Source organism: Mya arenaria, chromosome 17 (genome assembly GCF_026914265.1).
Source record: "Mya arenaria isolate MELC-2E11 chromosome 17, ASM2691426v1".
In the NCBI taxonomy this organism is placed as follows: domain Eukaryota; kingdom Metazoa; phylum Mollusca; class Bivalvia; order Myida; family Myidae; genus Mya; species Mya arenaria.
This window is the reverse complement of record NC_069138.1, coordinates 38,145,226-38,162,783: the sequence shown is the minus strand read 5'-3', so window position 1 is coordinate 38,162,783 and position 17,558 is coordinate 38,145,226. Positions and strand designations below refer to the sequence as shown.

Here is a 17,558-nt window from a genome sequence, read left to right as displayed (position 1 = left end):
GCAACATCCCAGCATTTACCACTTCTACTTAGATTCCTTTTCAAGTGTTTTTGAGTGATTATTGAAATTACGTGCACGAGAATGACACCGAAATGGCTTCAGTCAGAAAATAAATGCTGTATCATCTTGACGTAAAAATCTGAGTAGGTGTGAAAGTGTAAGCATCCGTGTAGTTGTGAAAGTTACTGCCGAGTGGGTCAAATGTGGCACAGTTCTCCAGTTTATCAATGAGGCACATTTCTTCAGTTCATCTGCACCCAGTGTGTGATGGTCTCAAGTACCAACATTGAAGAGGGTGATACATTCAATACACTCGTAATTATGCAGTCATTCGCTTTGAGGAGAAAGTATTTGAAATAAATTTGATGTAGGATAAGTTTGAGGTAATAAAGAGAAAAACTTATGATGATGATTTATCATTTTGATATTCTATGGCTGAATTAATGTTTTATTCTGGGATGGTTGTGGTTGTTTTCTTCATAAACACTTTTATCAGATGACAACAAGTGGGTGCTAAGTAACATCAAAGAACATAAAAAAATACTGAGTTTATTGTTTTAGGCTCCAGTAATCATGTTGCACGAAGAGAGGTAACTTTTTTTAGACACAATTTTTATCACATGTTTAGGCCACACCAAATTAATGTTTAGTTCCTCGGATTTTTGCCAAAAAAAATTGGAGCGAGCGAGCGAAAAAAATAAAAATAAAAGTTTGTCAGTTTTCATATAAACCGAAGCGAGCGCAGAGCGAAAAATATATTTTTCCTTATATTCAATATAAATAAGAAAGATTGTTCAAAATAATTGCCCTTAAACCCATTTTAATGCCATCTTGAACTGAACCTCTAATGGACATTGGGAAAATGTCGGAATACATACTATTTATTCATCTGTGTTTAGTACAAACATTATATTGATAAATCTAATGTCTTATATAATTAAAACGTACTTTAATATGACGATCATTCATAATAATAAATAACCCTGCTTTTAGTAAAAAGTTTGAAACAACTTATATAAATCTACCTGAATCAGTTTAACATCATATGCAACTGTATTTAGACATAACTTAGGATTGATTTGGGATTTGTAAAAAATGATCACTTACACAGGCATCATCAAACATCAGACTCCATATAACATAGACTAAATTTTGTTTTTATTATCACAGGAAATGCAATGACATGTGCTTATTAAAACAAAAAGAACAAGGGTATTTTTCAGAGTACTTTTTTGGGTTATTGAGATGTTTTTATGCACCAGCCAATTCCAATTGTATATGCCCCCCCCCCCCCCAAGTCCGGAATAGCGGGGACTTTGACTTCCGGTCTCTCAAAACCCGGGTAAAATACCAGACTGCATACCTATGTGAGGCCCACTCCTGTCTATCTTCAATATGAAGACAAAACCACTTTCACTAGGCACTGCGGGGCCACCTGAAAGGTAAAAACACAGCCCATTGCCTCTGTTGTCCCCGGTATACCCCTGGAACAAGGGCGAGGGGTGGGCGGGGCAGTGGTTACAATTGACAAGTATATTACAATCCCGGATTATGCTGCAAATAAAAACAAAATATAAGGTGATAAACTTAGCCGCTTACTTATGTTGAGGTATATCCAGACCAGTGTTCATATCGCTATTTGTGAAAAGATATTTGTTCATAACTGTTGTTTTGTCAGAATTTGATCAAAAATGAGCTTGATACATCAATTTGGACCAAACAATGACTCATGTTCCAGTTAAGTTGACCTGTCCGTTTTCCATTCAAAACGAGTCACTAATTACGCAATATAATTGCTACCAGTCTTAGATACACATGCTTTATTGCATAATGATTGCTTTAAATAATGATCCTTTAGTGCATGAGACGATCAACAATGACTTCAAGCATGCTTAAAACATATTTATTGTAAAAAATAAGATTTAATTTCCAAACTTCTAGCCACATTGTTTATACCGGAAGCCGCCATTTTGATTGAATTTATTGAAACCCATGCTAAACCGATCGATATACAGTATAAAAACACTACGCATCGGTAACTACCCTTTACAAAAACACGAAAACTAGCGTAGAAAAATTATACTTGATTATTTTTAGCCTTTAAATAAATCATTACCTGAAAAAAATCTACTTGGCGATCAAAATGGAGGTGCGGGCGCACATAAAAAATAAAAAATTTTTTTTTACATTTTCAAAAAAATAGGAGCGGTAAATCCGCGGAACGAAATATCAATTTGGTGTGGCCTTAATTTGAAAAACAAGTCCAAATACTCTATGTGATAATGTTTCAAAAAGTAGTTGTAACTAGTCACATTACATACAATCAAAAATTCTGTAAGTCTGGGAGGGTTCAGGATTAGGATGTTACTTTCACTAGTTCCATCCATGCGAGCTTGTCCTACATGTTATTTCAACATTTAGGCCTTTTTTTAAGGGTGAGAACCCAATACTAATACACATCACCAATGTCCACATCTTATCATCATATTCCTCTGTGCTCTTTTAAAGTATTTTTTTCTGCATTTCAGGATGACGTGACACGTTTCTGGCGGGAGGAGAGGGATGAAGGTGCCATCTACAATGTCTTCCTAAAGCGGGTCACCTACCATACCCTCTCTGAGGTATGTGATAAGGCTTTCGCTGATATTAGTTTAAGAAAAAGTATAATGGGATACAATTGTGTGGAGTGGGGATTTATTGTGTGGGAGAGAGAGGAAGATCTTATCTACAAAGTTTCAAAGTGGTCAACATCCATTTCCACTCTGAGGTTTGTAATTAGAGGTGGCCATCTACAATAATGGTACAAAGGTAAGGGTATAAAAAGGATGGGGGTGGGCGGTTATGAGGAGTTTGGATAAGGGGGGGGGTCTGCTGGGGTACAGAGATTGAGGGGCAATATACAGTATATTCCTGAAGCGAGTCACCTGGTCAGATGTACATAATGGACTAGGGTTGGCTTAAGAATAAGGGACAATGTGGTGGTGTGCAGATAAGTTCTTGGTGCGAGGATATGTTATGAAAGCAATGGTGGTTGGATGGAGGTGTTTTGAGAACCCATTTACAATGTCTTCATGAAACCGGTTGCCTATCATATCCTAGGTATCGGATGTACATTAGGGTAAGGGTGTGTTTAGTGTAGTGGATGGGATCAAGAAATAGGGCTGAATAGCTTAATTATTTAATATTTATTAAAAGTAACACACAAACAACATTATATCAATCTCATCAATTATTGCTGGTAGTTAATTTAAGCCCAGTTTTAGAGTCTGCATAGAATTGAAGATTATGATGATTTATAACTGTTTTAATGTTTCATAGCAGATGTTAATGCATTTAAAATGCCTTCAGCACAATTGATGAGAAATAAATTTGATATTGCTATGTTGCACACAAGTTGTTATTCTCACATAAAGGTGTGGCAGCACTGATATGCCTCTGATTTTTTTTTATATTTACTGAGTATAGCAGAGGCACTCATGGCATAACAGTGCTTTTTCTCTGATGTAATGGGGCCAGAAATTCAACCCTATAGCTTACCTTTAAAGTTCTATTTTCACCATTTTTTATGTTAGAATTACACTTCAGGCTGTACCTAACATGAATAAAACGGTGACCAAAATCAGACAAAAAATAGCTAAGATAGAGGCATTTTCTTCTGCAATATGCTGTCACTTGTTGAATCCATCAGTTTGTTTGTGATATTCTATTATAAAGGTGTTTATTAAAAAATCCCTTTTACAACAAAATTCCCCTTTTGAAGACCTTGTCCCATTCCCTAATAATAGAAAACCAGCCCTGAATAAAATTATTTTAAGTAAAACCATTTCATCGGAAGATAGGAATTAAAATCATTTAATGCTGATATCATGCAGTAGACTGTTCAAGTCTTCACCAATTTGTTTACATTTTTGTGCTTGCCAGTGATGCATGGCCGACATAGAGGTATTATTTTTTCCGGCTTCATCCTTTGTATACACATAAGTCATGGTCAGTAGATGACCCCTATCAATTTTAGGTCAGTAGGTCTAAGGTTATTGTGACCTTTACTACATAAAGGATGGGGTCATTTATTACAACATGATGTCAAAAGTTATTACTCTAGTCAAGTATAAAAAATATATAAAGATTAATGTCATGATGGTGATATGCATGTATATTTATGATATAAGCGCTCTAGTTTTATTTCTATCGTTTCAGAATGAGAACAAGAGCACCAATGAGTTTTCGCACCTGATGTGGGAGACGCAGAAGTTCCGCGTGATAAAGGCAGGCACTCTCGAGAAGCTGGTTGAGTACCTGTACATCCGTGGAGAGATGGACTCCTCATACATGAACGTGTTCCTGGCCACGTATCGCACGTTCAGCAGCACAGAGGAGGTCCTAGCGCTCCTGTTGGACCGATACAGGGCCGTAAAGACGAATAAAGAGGTGAAGAATGAACTGCAAGATGTACAGCTCAGGTACGCCAGGAAATACACGGAGGCTTTCATTGATTTAATACATTTTGACTTTCAATAAGGTTATTTGAAATATATTAGTGTTTTCATGGAAGCAGAAAACATGCCAATTTGCCGAAAAAAATGTAAAAGACCTTTTTTTCAGTTAATAGGTCCAGCGTTGTCATCTGCGTTTAGAGTAGTTTTCCTGCTTTGTATGTACATGGGTCATGGTTAGTAGATTGACCACATTTATACTTTATCTTGCATTCCTTAGGATAGCAAATGACATAAAAAAATGATGTTAAATACATGGTTTGGGTACAGTTTACCATTACGTGTGTCATCATTGTTTGCTGATGTTATAACTAGAGTAGTTTGAAATCACAGTTGATGTCAAATATTTCTTAAACCAGCAAGTTTTAATAATTTGTGATTCAGATTTTTCAAAACAATGATGATTTCGATTTGCTGCTTGAACTACATCTGTTTCTTTGAATGTCAGATTTTAAATTATGCACTATCATATAAGCAATTTGCAAGAATTTGCGCATGGATCAACCTCATGTGGGCTGGAAGATTATTATGTGACAAAAAACACATGAAGAATGTAAGAAAGACAAATTCTATCTAGCTCAAGTCATCAAAATTAAATTTCTGGGTGGAAAGGCGGAAACCCCCCTATGACCTTGACCTTTGACCTATTGACCCCCATATCATTAGGGAATGTAGGATGGAAAAATCCGACCCTCTGGCACGCTACCTAGCCAGTAACTACATGTAGTTTCTTATAACCAGTTTTAATTGTATTTCAGAACAATAAAATCAGTGCTCTCGGTCTGGATCGATACATACCCTGAGGATTTTCGCGAACCCCCAACCTACCCGAGCCTCAGGACTCTCGAAAGTTTCGCGTTCGATCATCTTCCGGACTCAGACATGGCCATACGCGTCAAACACAAGATGGAACGGTTTAAGAAAGAGGATCTCAGTAAATCTGGTAGGCTTTTGGCTTCAATTTAATTTGGTCAGTCTTCATCATATAAATGGGATTGATTTTATATTAACAGATATACCAAATAGCTGTTTGCTACCGTATTTGAAATAACACCCTTTATTGTATTTTTCACAAGAAAGCTTCAATATTTCATGGGAATGATATAAAATATTGCCCTTTTCATCTGCGACTGTAAAAAAATGATTTATGAGAAACTCTTTTGAAATGAGCCATATTTTCCTTGCATTATATTCAGAAGGGAGGATAGAGTTCCACTTCAATCTGGTGGACGAAGTGGATCACATGATAGCTGCAGAGTACCATAAGCCTCTGTCCTTCTGTGATATTCCCAACCAGACTGTGGCTGAGCAACTCACATACAGGGACGCTGTAAGTAAAACCCTATTGCAAGTATTGTAGGAAACCATCAAGTGAACTTGAAGGAGGAGCTTTGGGTTCCGTTGGAGGTCCATTTGGTTCCCAACAAAATATAGGACCATTACTGGTTTAATCAAAGAAACTTGTCTTGTGTTCATTGGTATAAAAACAAGACTTAAGTAAGCCATTCTTGTATTTTATTTAATGACCTTAATATCTATCTGGTCTGTTTTGCTCCTTTATATGCTCCACCTGTTACAGCACATTATAACAGTACAGAAATTCATGTGCTTTATCTTTCTATTTTCATCACACTAGGAGCTGTTCAAGAGAGTGGTTCCTCACCATTGTCTGGGTGCCGTCTGGGCCCGGCGAGCTCGTAAAGTCGGCAAGGGTAACACTGTAGCGGGTAGCGTGCTGGCTACTATTGACCAGTTTAACCGTGTCTCCCTAAGGGTGATAGCCACCATACTTAAGAACCCAGACCTCAAGACCACCCACCGCATGAAAATACTCCAGAAGTGGATCGAAATTGCTCAGGTGAGTTGCACTATATAATGTGTGTAATTAAGTATGAATGAACTTCCTGTAAGAATTCATTATTTTCAAAAGATATCTGAATCTAGAGTCTAGTGATAATTCTCTACAAACATGACTTTTTTTATAATGTACTCTCATGGTTAGCAAATTAATGAGTAATTCTTCATGAAAACACTCAAGAATTAAAAAATCCAAAGCTACCATATAAGATTAACCTTTTTTTTGATTGTTCTTTAATAAGTGACTTTTTCTGTAGACAGTACTAAATGATAAGCATTTAGCAATAGTACCCCCGGTAGTACAGATTTCCCCTAGGGATGTTCAGCTGGGTGTCCTTGGCCCCTGAAGGTTGAGAAAGATTGGATCTCTGGTAAACAAATGGGGTCCAGATCTGATTGTTACTACTCAGGGTTAATTTTGGGGGCTGAAAGTGCTGCACTGGTAGAATTGAATTAATTGATAACTTTGCAAAGGTTTAAATCACTTATTGAGTTACATAGATGATCAATGTTGTCATCTTGCAGGAAATGCGTCACTTGAAGAACTTTTCGTCCCTCAAGGCAATAATCTCAGGCCTGCAGGCCAACTCTGTGTACAGACTGAGGAAGGCCTGGGGACTCTTGCCCAAGTATGTACTCTTCTTGTTTAACTCAAGTGACCTTCTTGAGATTTATACATTGTTGTACCTTGGAATGTGATTACTTGTCTGTATGTTGATCAAGCTGATCTGGAGCACTTTGAGAGCTTGGTACTAGACTGTTGTAACACCCTCTATTTCCATATTAAGTTACAACCATCTTGCACTGAGCTCACTAGTCTTGTGAAAAGCAAGAAAAAGATCATGAGTCAAATTTTTATTCACTGAATGAAATAATTATGTGTTGTAAAATCTGTAAAGGGACCTTGTTTGTAAGAATGGTACACATATAATGTATGGCCCAATCCTTGTACACTGATGATTGATTATGGTTTTTCAGGTACATGTAGGATTTTGTGCTAATTGCACATTTCTAGGCTTTGGTTCTTGGATCAACTAGTAGCAAATACACTGTAAAGTATTGTTTGTTGAAATTTTAGAATTTACAAACTACCTTTCAATGAGCCTCAATAAGAGAGATAATTGCATAGAAGTGCATTTCAACTGTTTTCGGGAGTTGTTTATGAAGATTTTTTAATGTTCAAGTGCTTAACATGACCATGAAACCTGTATTCAATGGAGAGTATGGCAGCGTTTTGAGTTTGACTGAACTGTATGTTTACCCTATTACTTGTAAAAGTACTAGCCCAATTATGCCACCTGTGTTCCAGGGAGAGTATTGCCGAGTTTGAGGAGCTGTCGAAGATTTTTTCGAATGAGAACAACCAGCTGGCCTCTCGAAATCTCCTTATGAAGGTAATACTTTCTCTGTTAATTCAAATGAGAACAACCAGCTGGCCTCTCGAAACCTCTTTATGAAGGTAATACTTTCCCCATTCATTAAAATTAGAGCAACCAGCTGGCCTCTCGAAACCTCTTTATGAAGGTAATACTTTCCCCATTTATTAAAATTAGAGCAACCAGCTGGCCTCTTGTAACCTCCTTATGAAGGTAATACTTTCCCCATTCATTAAAATTAGAGCAACCAGCTGGCCTCTCGTAACCTCTTTATGAAGGTAATACTTTCCCCATTTATTAAAGTTAGAGCAACCAGCTGGCCTCTCGAAACCTCTTTATGAAGGTAATACTTTCCCCATTCATTAAAATTAGAGCAACCAGCTGGCCTCTCGTAACCTCCTTATGAAGGTAATACTTTCCCCATTCATAAAAATGCAGATTTTTATATTTTCTTAGATCATCAGTTCTCTGTGCTGTTTATTTTAGATTTGTTTACATCCCTTGAAAGAAAATGTTCAGTAGATCCTGGGATCTTAGATATTGGGAATAAGATTGAAAGTGAAATGAGTGCTTATTGGTATTTAATTGCAGGAATCCTATCTCATTTTGCAATCATCTTACATAACTGTCTTTGATTGGCAAGATATTGTGTTTGTTATACTATCAATATTGCTTTAACAGTTTCTATCATAAATTCTTAACTTAGATTGTTGATTTAATACTACACATAAAATATGATGATAGTGCTTCTGTGCTGTGTGATAGTCATCATATGCTGTGTGATTCCAGGAGGCCACGGCCAAATTCCCTGATGTTGACTCGTCAAACAAAACATTGCGGCGCCGAAACCAGATGAAACGACAATCATGGATTGATAATGTAAGTGCAATGGGGTCATCTTATAAATGATTGTATTGTACCATCACTTTTTTTGATTCATATTTCTTTGTTCTGAATATCATTTTATCCAAAGGAATAGTTGTATTTGTCACTTCAAACATAGTTGAGTTGATTTTGCATGCAAAACATTCATTTTATTTGTAGCTAGTAATTATATAATTATCTATGGATAAAAAAATCACACAAACATGTTCTTATGATACCTTGTTGACTCAAAGTGTCCTTTTAGGTTAAGAGAAAATTCCTACTGGTATGCACAAAATTGGAGTACACGTTTCTCTTCCCTATAAAAGCATGGAGCCTATGATTCTATGTTTAAAAGGAATGCTCTTTCTTTTTCTATAACCTACACTAAAGGATGAGTTTATTTTAATGAATACTGACTTCCTTACTAAATGACAGAAATTCAGTATATGTAAACTTGTGAATATTAAACTGAGTAGAACATGCTTTTACATATAAGTGTGAGGAATCATACATGTACATTAACATCAAACATCTTCCAGGTAGTAATTGAAGGCACTGTCCCTGATCTGGGCATGTTTGCCACCATGAATGACAAGCATTTATCATTGCATGTTAATCAAATAAACATGTTCAAATAAAGGTATTAAAGTAAGACTTTTTATCATGTCTGCTTTTATCTCTAGGGTGTGGTACAAGGCACTGTCCCCTATCTCGGCACATTTCTAACCGACCTAACCATGATCGACACAGCCCTTTCTGACCTCACTGACGGGCTCATAAACTTTGAGAAACGTCGTAAAGAGTTTGAAGTTCTCGCCCAGATAAAGTTATTACAGTCGGCGTCGCAGATCTACACGTTTAAGGAGAATGAACAGTTCTGGGCGTGGTTCGATGCTGTACGAGTCTATGATGAAAATGAAAGGTATGATATATTGAATTTTCATTAAAAAGAAATTCTGTTATTTCTAATGCAGTACCAGATATTCCAAGTTGTAAGCCATGACTTGTCTCAGGCTACAGTGTAGAAGATTGAATTAGGTTAACCAACCAGTTTACAGACTCTAGATGTAAACACCACCATACTTGTAGTTCATGCTATATGGAAGCCACTTAATGACTTAAGTGTTTCATATGTCACTTACTCTATACCATGTACAAGATGTGATCAAAGATAGGACTCAGGCCAAAAAATACAAGAATAATCAGGTAATTTAAAAAAAGTTCCTGAATTCGATAGATTGGACTTGTTAGAAAAATGTCAAACTCCGTAGCCACTATGTTTGTTTTCATGTATGGTTTTTGATTGGATCATGAAAATGGCAAAGCGTTAATGTAAAACATGTACTATTTATGTAAAGAATTTTCTCTGATGGTGTTTCGTGGACAATAACCTTTCAAGAATGATACAAAGTTGTAAAATTAACAGCCTTATTTTGTGAAGTTTTTCACTCCTTTACATTATTGACAGTACACAATGATGCCATTTCATGTTTATTTATTAGTATTTTAATACAAATTTAAACAACTTGAAATATCATACAGTATCAAACTTTATATCCCGATTTTGTGAAATCAATGTGAGATACAACACTTTAAAGTTAAAAGAAAACAAACACCTTTTCCATATGGACTTTGGAAAAATTGTTCAGAAGCCTAATACTAATGATAGGACTTGTGCATTTTTTTATTTAAATTTATCGGAACTGTATTTACATTTGGAGTTTATATTTACAAAAATGAAAGGATCCTAACCCTTTACCAAAAAAGTAAGAAGTGATATTATGGCTGATGATGAACTTAACATGTGGACCATGAAAAATTGACATAAGTTGTTGATAACATGCATTCACTCGCTGTATTTTCATTCCAGCTACGAGCTGTCCTGTGCCATAGAGTTGCCTACAGATATTGGAACAAAAACAAAACGAAAACAAACCACAGGGTAGAGAACATTTATGTCTTTTGTTGCTTTTAATAAAATACATGTATTTCAAAGTTGGTTATAAATAATGTGGATTCTGCAGTAGATATTGCATTCATTTTAAGCTCATCTGCTTTTCAAGAAAAAAAAGCCCAGATACCTTTATAGCCTTGGTGTCTGTCATCGCTGGCGGCGGCATCATGAAAAGAATTGAAGGAATGTGATAACTGTTTGTTATTAATGAATTATTCAAGAACATTTGTCTTTATCCAGGTCAGGTGTTCGTCCTGGGAAGGCTGATCAGAACCGCTTCTCGGTGTTCATGTGTGGTGGTGTGATCTACGACGACAAAGCTAGCAATACTAGCAGCTCTAACCTTGACTCACCTGTCTCACCTAACACAGCGGTAACATGTCACTTGTGTTATTTTCTTTTATGATTTAATCTTGATATTTGTGGTATTTAAATTTAAAAAGCTCAAGACTTATGATATGCAAGAGGTGTTAACATGGATGTGTAAAAATCTCTACTATCATTAAAGTTACTTTGTTTCCTTGATTGTAGGAAAATTTTGTTTATAAGAGGACTAAAATTGATGGCTTTGTCTGTCCCTTTTGGGATATTGGAGAAATTATAACCCTTATGATTTGTATAAACAATTTTGCGTGTATGTTTTATGAGTTATGGGGTGAGCTGTGGATTAATCACACTCGTGTAGTAAGAAAGGATGACGTGATGCAGTGGTAAAGTTGTTTGCCTCTTGCACATGGTGCTGTGGGTTTGAGCCCCACCAAAGTACCTTCACATTGCCTCCCAAAATGGACAACTGTATTTATTTTTGCCCATGATACGAACTCCGGCAGGATTCATGTCTACTTGTGGCTGATCACAATTGAAAATCCTATTAAACTTAAATAAATCTCTTTGTTTGCAGATGTCACACTCCTCCTCTACCTCGTCTCTCCAGTCATGTGACAGTGATAACTCGACTCCCTTCAAGTCCCCCGATGCCTGTGTCATCAAGGTCTCCATAGAGGCTAGCCCCACCCCAAAATCTCATGTCTACAAAAGCATCATGGTAAATTATAGCATATAAAACACAGTTGATAGTAGATCGAGTAAAAACCTCTAATTTATCAAAATCAACAAGTGACATATGTTTTTATAGTTAATTTCATAGTTCGCACAAAACTATATTTTTATCACATATGAACGGGTTCCTATTTTTATGTGTAAGTGTATTGATTCATGTCGGAAATAGTTCATTGAGCTAATGTTTCTTGTTATCATAAGCCCGACTTTAAATAAAGATTTTTTTGTATTTCGTATATTGTATTGAAGATATTACATTTTCGGGGATTTTGGTGATGGGAAGAAATTGGTTTCTCCAAGTGATAATAAATAGCAATCTATTAAGGGTGTAGCACTCTTTTAAGCATAAAACACAATTGTTGATCACATATTGCAGCTGTACAACACTGACCACACCCACACAGTCATACAGCGAGTGTTGGACAAATACGATATCCGGGGGAAGGAGAAAGACTTCTGCCTGCTGCAAGTGCTACCTGACAGCGGTAAGTGGGTACACGTGGCTCGATAATATTACTAGTGTTTATAAGGGCAGTGTCTGCGGGTATAAGATGTAATAGTCCTCTTTCAGATACTGTTGTTAAACCATAGTTTGCGCAGATATCGTTACGAAGATAATAAATTTCAAGATAGTTTGAATAACAAGCTGAACTTTTTATCCAAAACCATGCATTGTAAAATGTGGCAAGAGGACTCAAAGGCTTAAACGACTGTAGTTGGTGCCTTTGACATCAGTGTTGTATGTGTAGTTTCCTGGCCGGCAAAATAATTCTGATTCCTTGAGAATAAGTACTGTAATCCAAGTGTGCAGCTCTTGTTTTCTCTCTCTGTATTTATATTGCTTGATTATTTCAGAGTTGTTGATCCCAGAAAAAGTAAATGTGTTTTATGCCATGAACAATAATGGAGATTATAAGTTTGTTTTGCGAACTAAAAAGGAGCAAGAAGCTCTCACACAGAGTAAAAAACGTGGCAGACGACGGCTCAAGTTGACGTTGTGATAAAGTGTTGTGCTCTTGCGGATTATAAACAGCGTTAACAGCTTTCTTGTGTTCTTGTTGGGAAGATTTTGTGTTTTAATGTGTTGCTGAGTATTTTAAACTTTTATTAGTGCTCAATATTATCCTATTGTTTTGTTTATTTAATAGACAAAAAGGAAAGGATTTTTTAGTCATTAACTTTTATTTTATGTTCTTGAGTTTGATAAATGAGTTTCAGCTTTTCATGCTTTTGTGTTGAAATTACAGTGTCTATATTTAATAGGCCATTATAAGTGTTCAGATAAAAACTATGCTACAATACAATATTCATGTATTCAAGGCTATATCAACTTCATAATCATGCTTTTAGTTATTTTTGGGTATGTTAAATGACTGTTTACTTGATATCAATTCACACTCACAATTCACGATAAGTTATTGTAATTTATTGTACCGCATGTGGGACACTGACCCTGTTAGGAGTCTTAACCTATGAAAAACAATGATTGTATAACATATCCTTAGATGTTACAAAAATGATTGTTTGTTTCTGGTTTCCTGACAGATCTTTATTTTTTTAAACCAACCCTTGTTATTGCCATCAATTTTATTTTTTCTGACCGTTAAATTTATGTTGTTATGGTCTTATCTAGTCAGCAATTACTTGTGTTGTAAATACATGTTATTATAGATTATATATTTCTTTGAAGTTAACAAAGACTCAAACAAAATGGCGATGGCTCAAGAATGAAATTGGTATTCAGACACTGCGTTACCTAACCATGAAACAAATCACGACCTTTCAAGCCTTCTATTTTTGACAGTGAAATCAGAAACAAACAATATATTAGTTTGGCTTTTTTCATAAATTCATTATTTTAAGATGATGGTTGTTAATATATTTGAGTATTTACAGAGGTTGTTGTGCAATTTTATAAGAAATGGTGCTGTCAGTTCCTCATCATACTCTGCCCATACTGATTGCTCCATGTAAAAAGTGTTTCACCTTAATTTTAAATTCATTTGGATTGATTACCCTTGTTTTTAAGTCTTCAAAATATTATGATTTTCCTGCTGCCATCAAAATACATTGTGTTTTAATTAGTATGAATACTCTTTGTTCATATAATTTCAGGATTATAACTCGTAAGATATAACAGAACAAAAAAAAAGTGGGTTTTTTTTACCGTTCAGGTGGCCTTGACCTCTTAAAGGCTTGTACTATTTCGACCACTGTTTAATAAAAAATGAAATTAGATTATTGTTACATAAGGACAATGTAAATGAGTAATGTGGTATTTACAAGAATATATTTATTTGTGCTCAGTCAAGCATTTCTGACTTTTAACAAACTTTCCAAATTTTTGATAAACTGGTCATGTTATGTTTCAATGGTCTAAAAGTATTGGCCTCTGTAGCATATAGTCCCATCATACTGCCTGTTTTGTTCATTTGTGTTCATTTTACTTGTATTATTGATGCACACATGTCATCATGTCATTAAACTGCTGGTCGGTATTTGTCTTTCATCAAATACTAGCACAAGTTTTGGATTGTTTAATCCACAAAGTATACATGATAGTATATTCTAGTCAAAATGTAAATATCCATGGTTAATGAAGATAACCAAATGTTAAAGTATCATAGAGTTTTAGGTAAAGAGTTCAGGAAGGTTGCTGCACTCTGTCCTTTGCGGGTTGAACCGTTCTTTAAATACACACAAATTTAACATATCTGGGAGTTGAAACCTAATATTATTTCTATCAAATGAACACAACATCGAACACTTTCTGTCAATTTATAATGTGGAAGTTTTTCCCAGCCTGTTTTTAATGTGCCGTTTTCTCACTTGGTACCCTGTCCCTTTTCTGCAGCACCCTGTCCCTTATCTGCAGCACCCTGTCCCTTTTCTGCAGCACACTGCCCTTTAAAAAACCTTGTTAGAACCCTAGGTATTGATATTATTGTAGTAGCTTTTTGTTTATTATCCAAGTAGTGCTAAAATCCAGAAAATATATATGCTGTGCAAAATTTCATACTGCAAATTTATTGAAGTATTTAAATGTCTTGTTGATTTTGTTGTTATATGTATGTAAATGTTAGTGAATTATACCAAATTGTGCAATACATTGAAAAAGGTTATATATATAAAGATAGTTATAGTTCAACAGTCAATTGTATAAACTTGGATAAGATTCCACAGGTTATCTTTAGGCTAGTTTGCACATTTAAATGATTTCATTGGTTAATATTTATTTTTGGATAAATATTGACCAATCAATAAACCCTTTGGCCAACTTTAGCCAATCTAAAGACTTAACCAGTTTTATACTATTGGCTGTTGATGTTTACATATTTTAATCTCGTAGTGTTACTAGATAAGAACAATCAACATTGTCATTACCATGTTGTATTTAATTTATAAACTGTAGTTATTTTAACATTGTTAGTCAATATATTTATTTTTAATTCGTCTGTTTTTAGAAGAAAAAAAAGTGAGGTATTTTCATTGTTTGGGTTAATGTTTTTGCACCATGTAGGGGTTTCGGCACAGTCATTATGCAAAACTAAACATCTGGCTTTAAGTTGGTACAAATGTTGCCAGAGACAATGCACACATTTAAGTATCAAGGCCCATAACTTTGGCTTCAATAATTTGTCAAATTATGCCCCTTTTTTAATGAAATAACTGACGAGCATTGCTTTTTGCCTAGTGGCTTTTTTGTTAAGCATTCATGTTAAAGGCAACTTAAAGCCATTACAAGATAGTTCAAAATGGTCTACTGCCTGTCTCTTTTAACGTCATACTGTATCGTTAGGTTTTAAAAAGTTTGGGAAACTTTATACTCTGTTTACTTTATTGAAGAGGTAAACAAATCATGTTTACTTTATTGAAGAGGTAAACAAATCAATTAGTCAATAAAACTGGCTCTATGTAGCAAGCATTAGTGTCTTATTTCATATAGCCAAATTACTTACTTAGTCTTGATATTAAAAAAAACAAAAAAAAATAGTTTATTGTAATCAGCATAAAGTACCCCAACCCTTAAAAGACAAAAACTTTTCAAAATGAGAATATTACACACAAAAAAATACTAGTGCTAAGCTTTATCTCTTTATAGTAGATACAGGATTGTTAGAGAAACTAGGGCCTGAACAAAATATCTTTACATTGGCTTGTACATTGTTCAAAGAAAATAAGGCCTAGGTATTGTTTTTGTAATAGTCATATAAGAGGTTGTGGGTTTGATTCCCACCAGGGTGAGAGTGGTCTAGTGGTAAAGGTGTCTGCCTCTCACCCAATAGGTTGTGGGTTCCATCGTCACCAAGGGACCGTTCTCAGGGCTTTAAAAAGGACTGGTTTCTGCATAGTTTTATAACCTGTCGGCTTTCTTCACAATCAAGCTAAAATAAATTAACAAAAAAAAAAATGTTTTATAGTTGTTAACCATTGCAATTTGCATATTTGTATACTCATTCACTAAGGCTTAACTATTTGTTAAGTGGTTCTTCTCATGCTTTTCAATTGATCTTGTGCAGTAGGAATGATCATGTGATCTTGTGGAGATGGAATGATCATGTGATCTATTGCAGTAGGAATGATCATGTGATCTTGGAATGATCATGTGATCTTGTGCAGTAGGAATGATAATGTGATCTTGTGCAGTAGGAATGATCATGTGATCTTATGCTATAGGAATGATCGTGTGATCTTGTGCAGTTGGTATGATCATGTGATCTATTGCAGTAGGAATGATCATGTGATCTTGGAATGATCATGTGATCTTGGTATGATCATGTGATCTTAGGCTGTAGGAATGATCATGTGATCTTATGCTATAGGAATGATCGTGTGATCTTGGTATGATCATGTGATCTTAGGCTGTAGGAATGATCATGTGATCTTATGCTATAAGAATGATCTTGTGCAGTTGGTATGATCATGTGATCTTCTGCTGTAGGAATGACCATGTGATCTTCGGCTGTAGGAATGACCATGTGATCTTATGCTGTAGGAATGATCGTGTGATCTTATGCTATAGGAATGATATGTCCAAATATTTGCTTGAACATTCAAGCACATCATAGGAAAATGTGATAATAACTTTTATTTTCATCCCCTCAAATACCTTTCAATACCAGTTTATATACTCGTTTCATATTTATAATTGCTGAAATCTTCTTAGAACTAGAACTTTTACATTGCTGGTTGTAGTATGTATTGCATATGTTTGTAGTTTATATAATTTGAAATCCGCTGTAGTTTTGAAAAGATATCAATATATTGCCATCAAAAGTTGATATCATTTATAAAATACTCAACTTTTACAGAAATCGTTACACTTGTTACTTGTATGGTTTCAGTTTAGTCTTAGGTGCTACCGTATTTATAAACAAATTGTTCAGAATTGATTTTAGTTTTCTGTATAAATTATTTTGAAAACATTTGTTATACATGTATAAAGAACTAAAAATATGAAAATGTTGACTTTTACTTTTTCATTAACCCCCTCCATCATGATCAAAGTCCCCCAAGTATTGGCATCATAATCAAAGTCCCCCCCCCCCCCCCCCCCCCCAGAATTGGCATCAAGATCAAAGTCCCTGCAGTATTGGCGTCATAATTACTATCTATTACAGTAACTGTATTCATTGTGGTGCTTGTGGATTTCTGAATAATGTTTGGCATGAAGCTTAATAACAGTGAGAAAAGGTCAAAGTCACGCCATCTTAAAGACAAATTGTATTGTTGTTACAAGAATCTACAGGATGTGGTCATAGATTTGATGCAATTTTCTATTCACTCTTATTTTATTTCAGGCCCTAGGAGCTGTTTTGGCCAGATTTCTTTTATTTGACGAAGATAAATGCAATGAATAGCTTGAATTTATAATAAGTTTAATGTTAAAGAAATAACTTTGATGGTAGACAAATTGAGCCACAATTCTGATCATGTAACTTGCGCATTGAA

At 35.2% G+C, this 17,558-nt stretch overlaps 1 protein-coding gene across 3 annotated transcripts in view; it reads left to right on the top strand.

Annotated features, from left to right (window-relative positions):
• Positions 1 to 15,067, top strand: part of LOC128224093 (ral guanine nucleotide dissociation stimulator-like 1) — a 29,508-nt gene extending 14,441 nt beyond the window's left edge. For all 3 annotated transcript variants that reach the window (XM_052933750.1, XM_052933751.1, XM_052933749.1), the window contains exons 2-15: positions 2,529 to 2,621; positions 4,198 to 4,460; positions 5,252 to 5,436; positions 5,690 to 5,823; positions 6,130 to 6,351; positions 6,876 to 6,979; positions 7,660 to 7,744; positions 8,516 to 8,605; positions 9,277 to 9,515; positions 10,464 to 10,535; positions 10,788 to 10,920; positions 11,449 to 11,592; positions 11,983 to 12,091; positions 12,462 to 15,067. In XM_052933750.1, the coding sequence (XP_052789710.1) occupies positions 2,529 to 2,621; positions 4,198 to 4,460; positions 5,252 to 5,436; positions 5,690 to 5,823; positions 6,130 to 6,351; positions 6,876 to 6,979; positions 7,660 to 7,744; positions 8,516 to 8,605; positions 9,277 to 9,515; positions 10,464 to 10,535; positions 10,788 to 10,920; positions 11,449 to 11,592; positions 11,983 to 12,091; positions 12,462 to 12,607 (2,019 nt within the window). In that variant the 3' untranslated portion in view covers positions 12,608 to 15,067. The remainder of the gene's footprint in view (positions 1 to 2,528; positions 2,622 to 4,197; positions 4,461 to 5,251; positions 5,437 to 5,689; positions 5,824 to 6,129; positions 6,352 to 6,875; positions 6,980 to 7,659; positions 7,745 to 8,515; positions 8,606 to 9,276; positions 9,516 to 10,463; positions 10,536 to 10,787; positions 10,921 to 11,448; positions 11,593 to 11,982; positions 12,092 to 12,461) is intronic.
• The last annotated feature ends 2,491 nt before the right edge of the window (positions 15,068 to 17,558 follow it).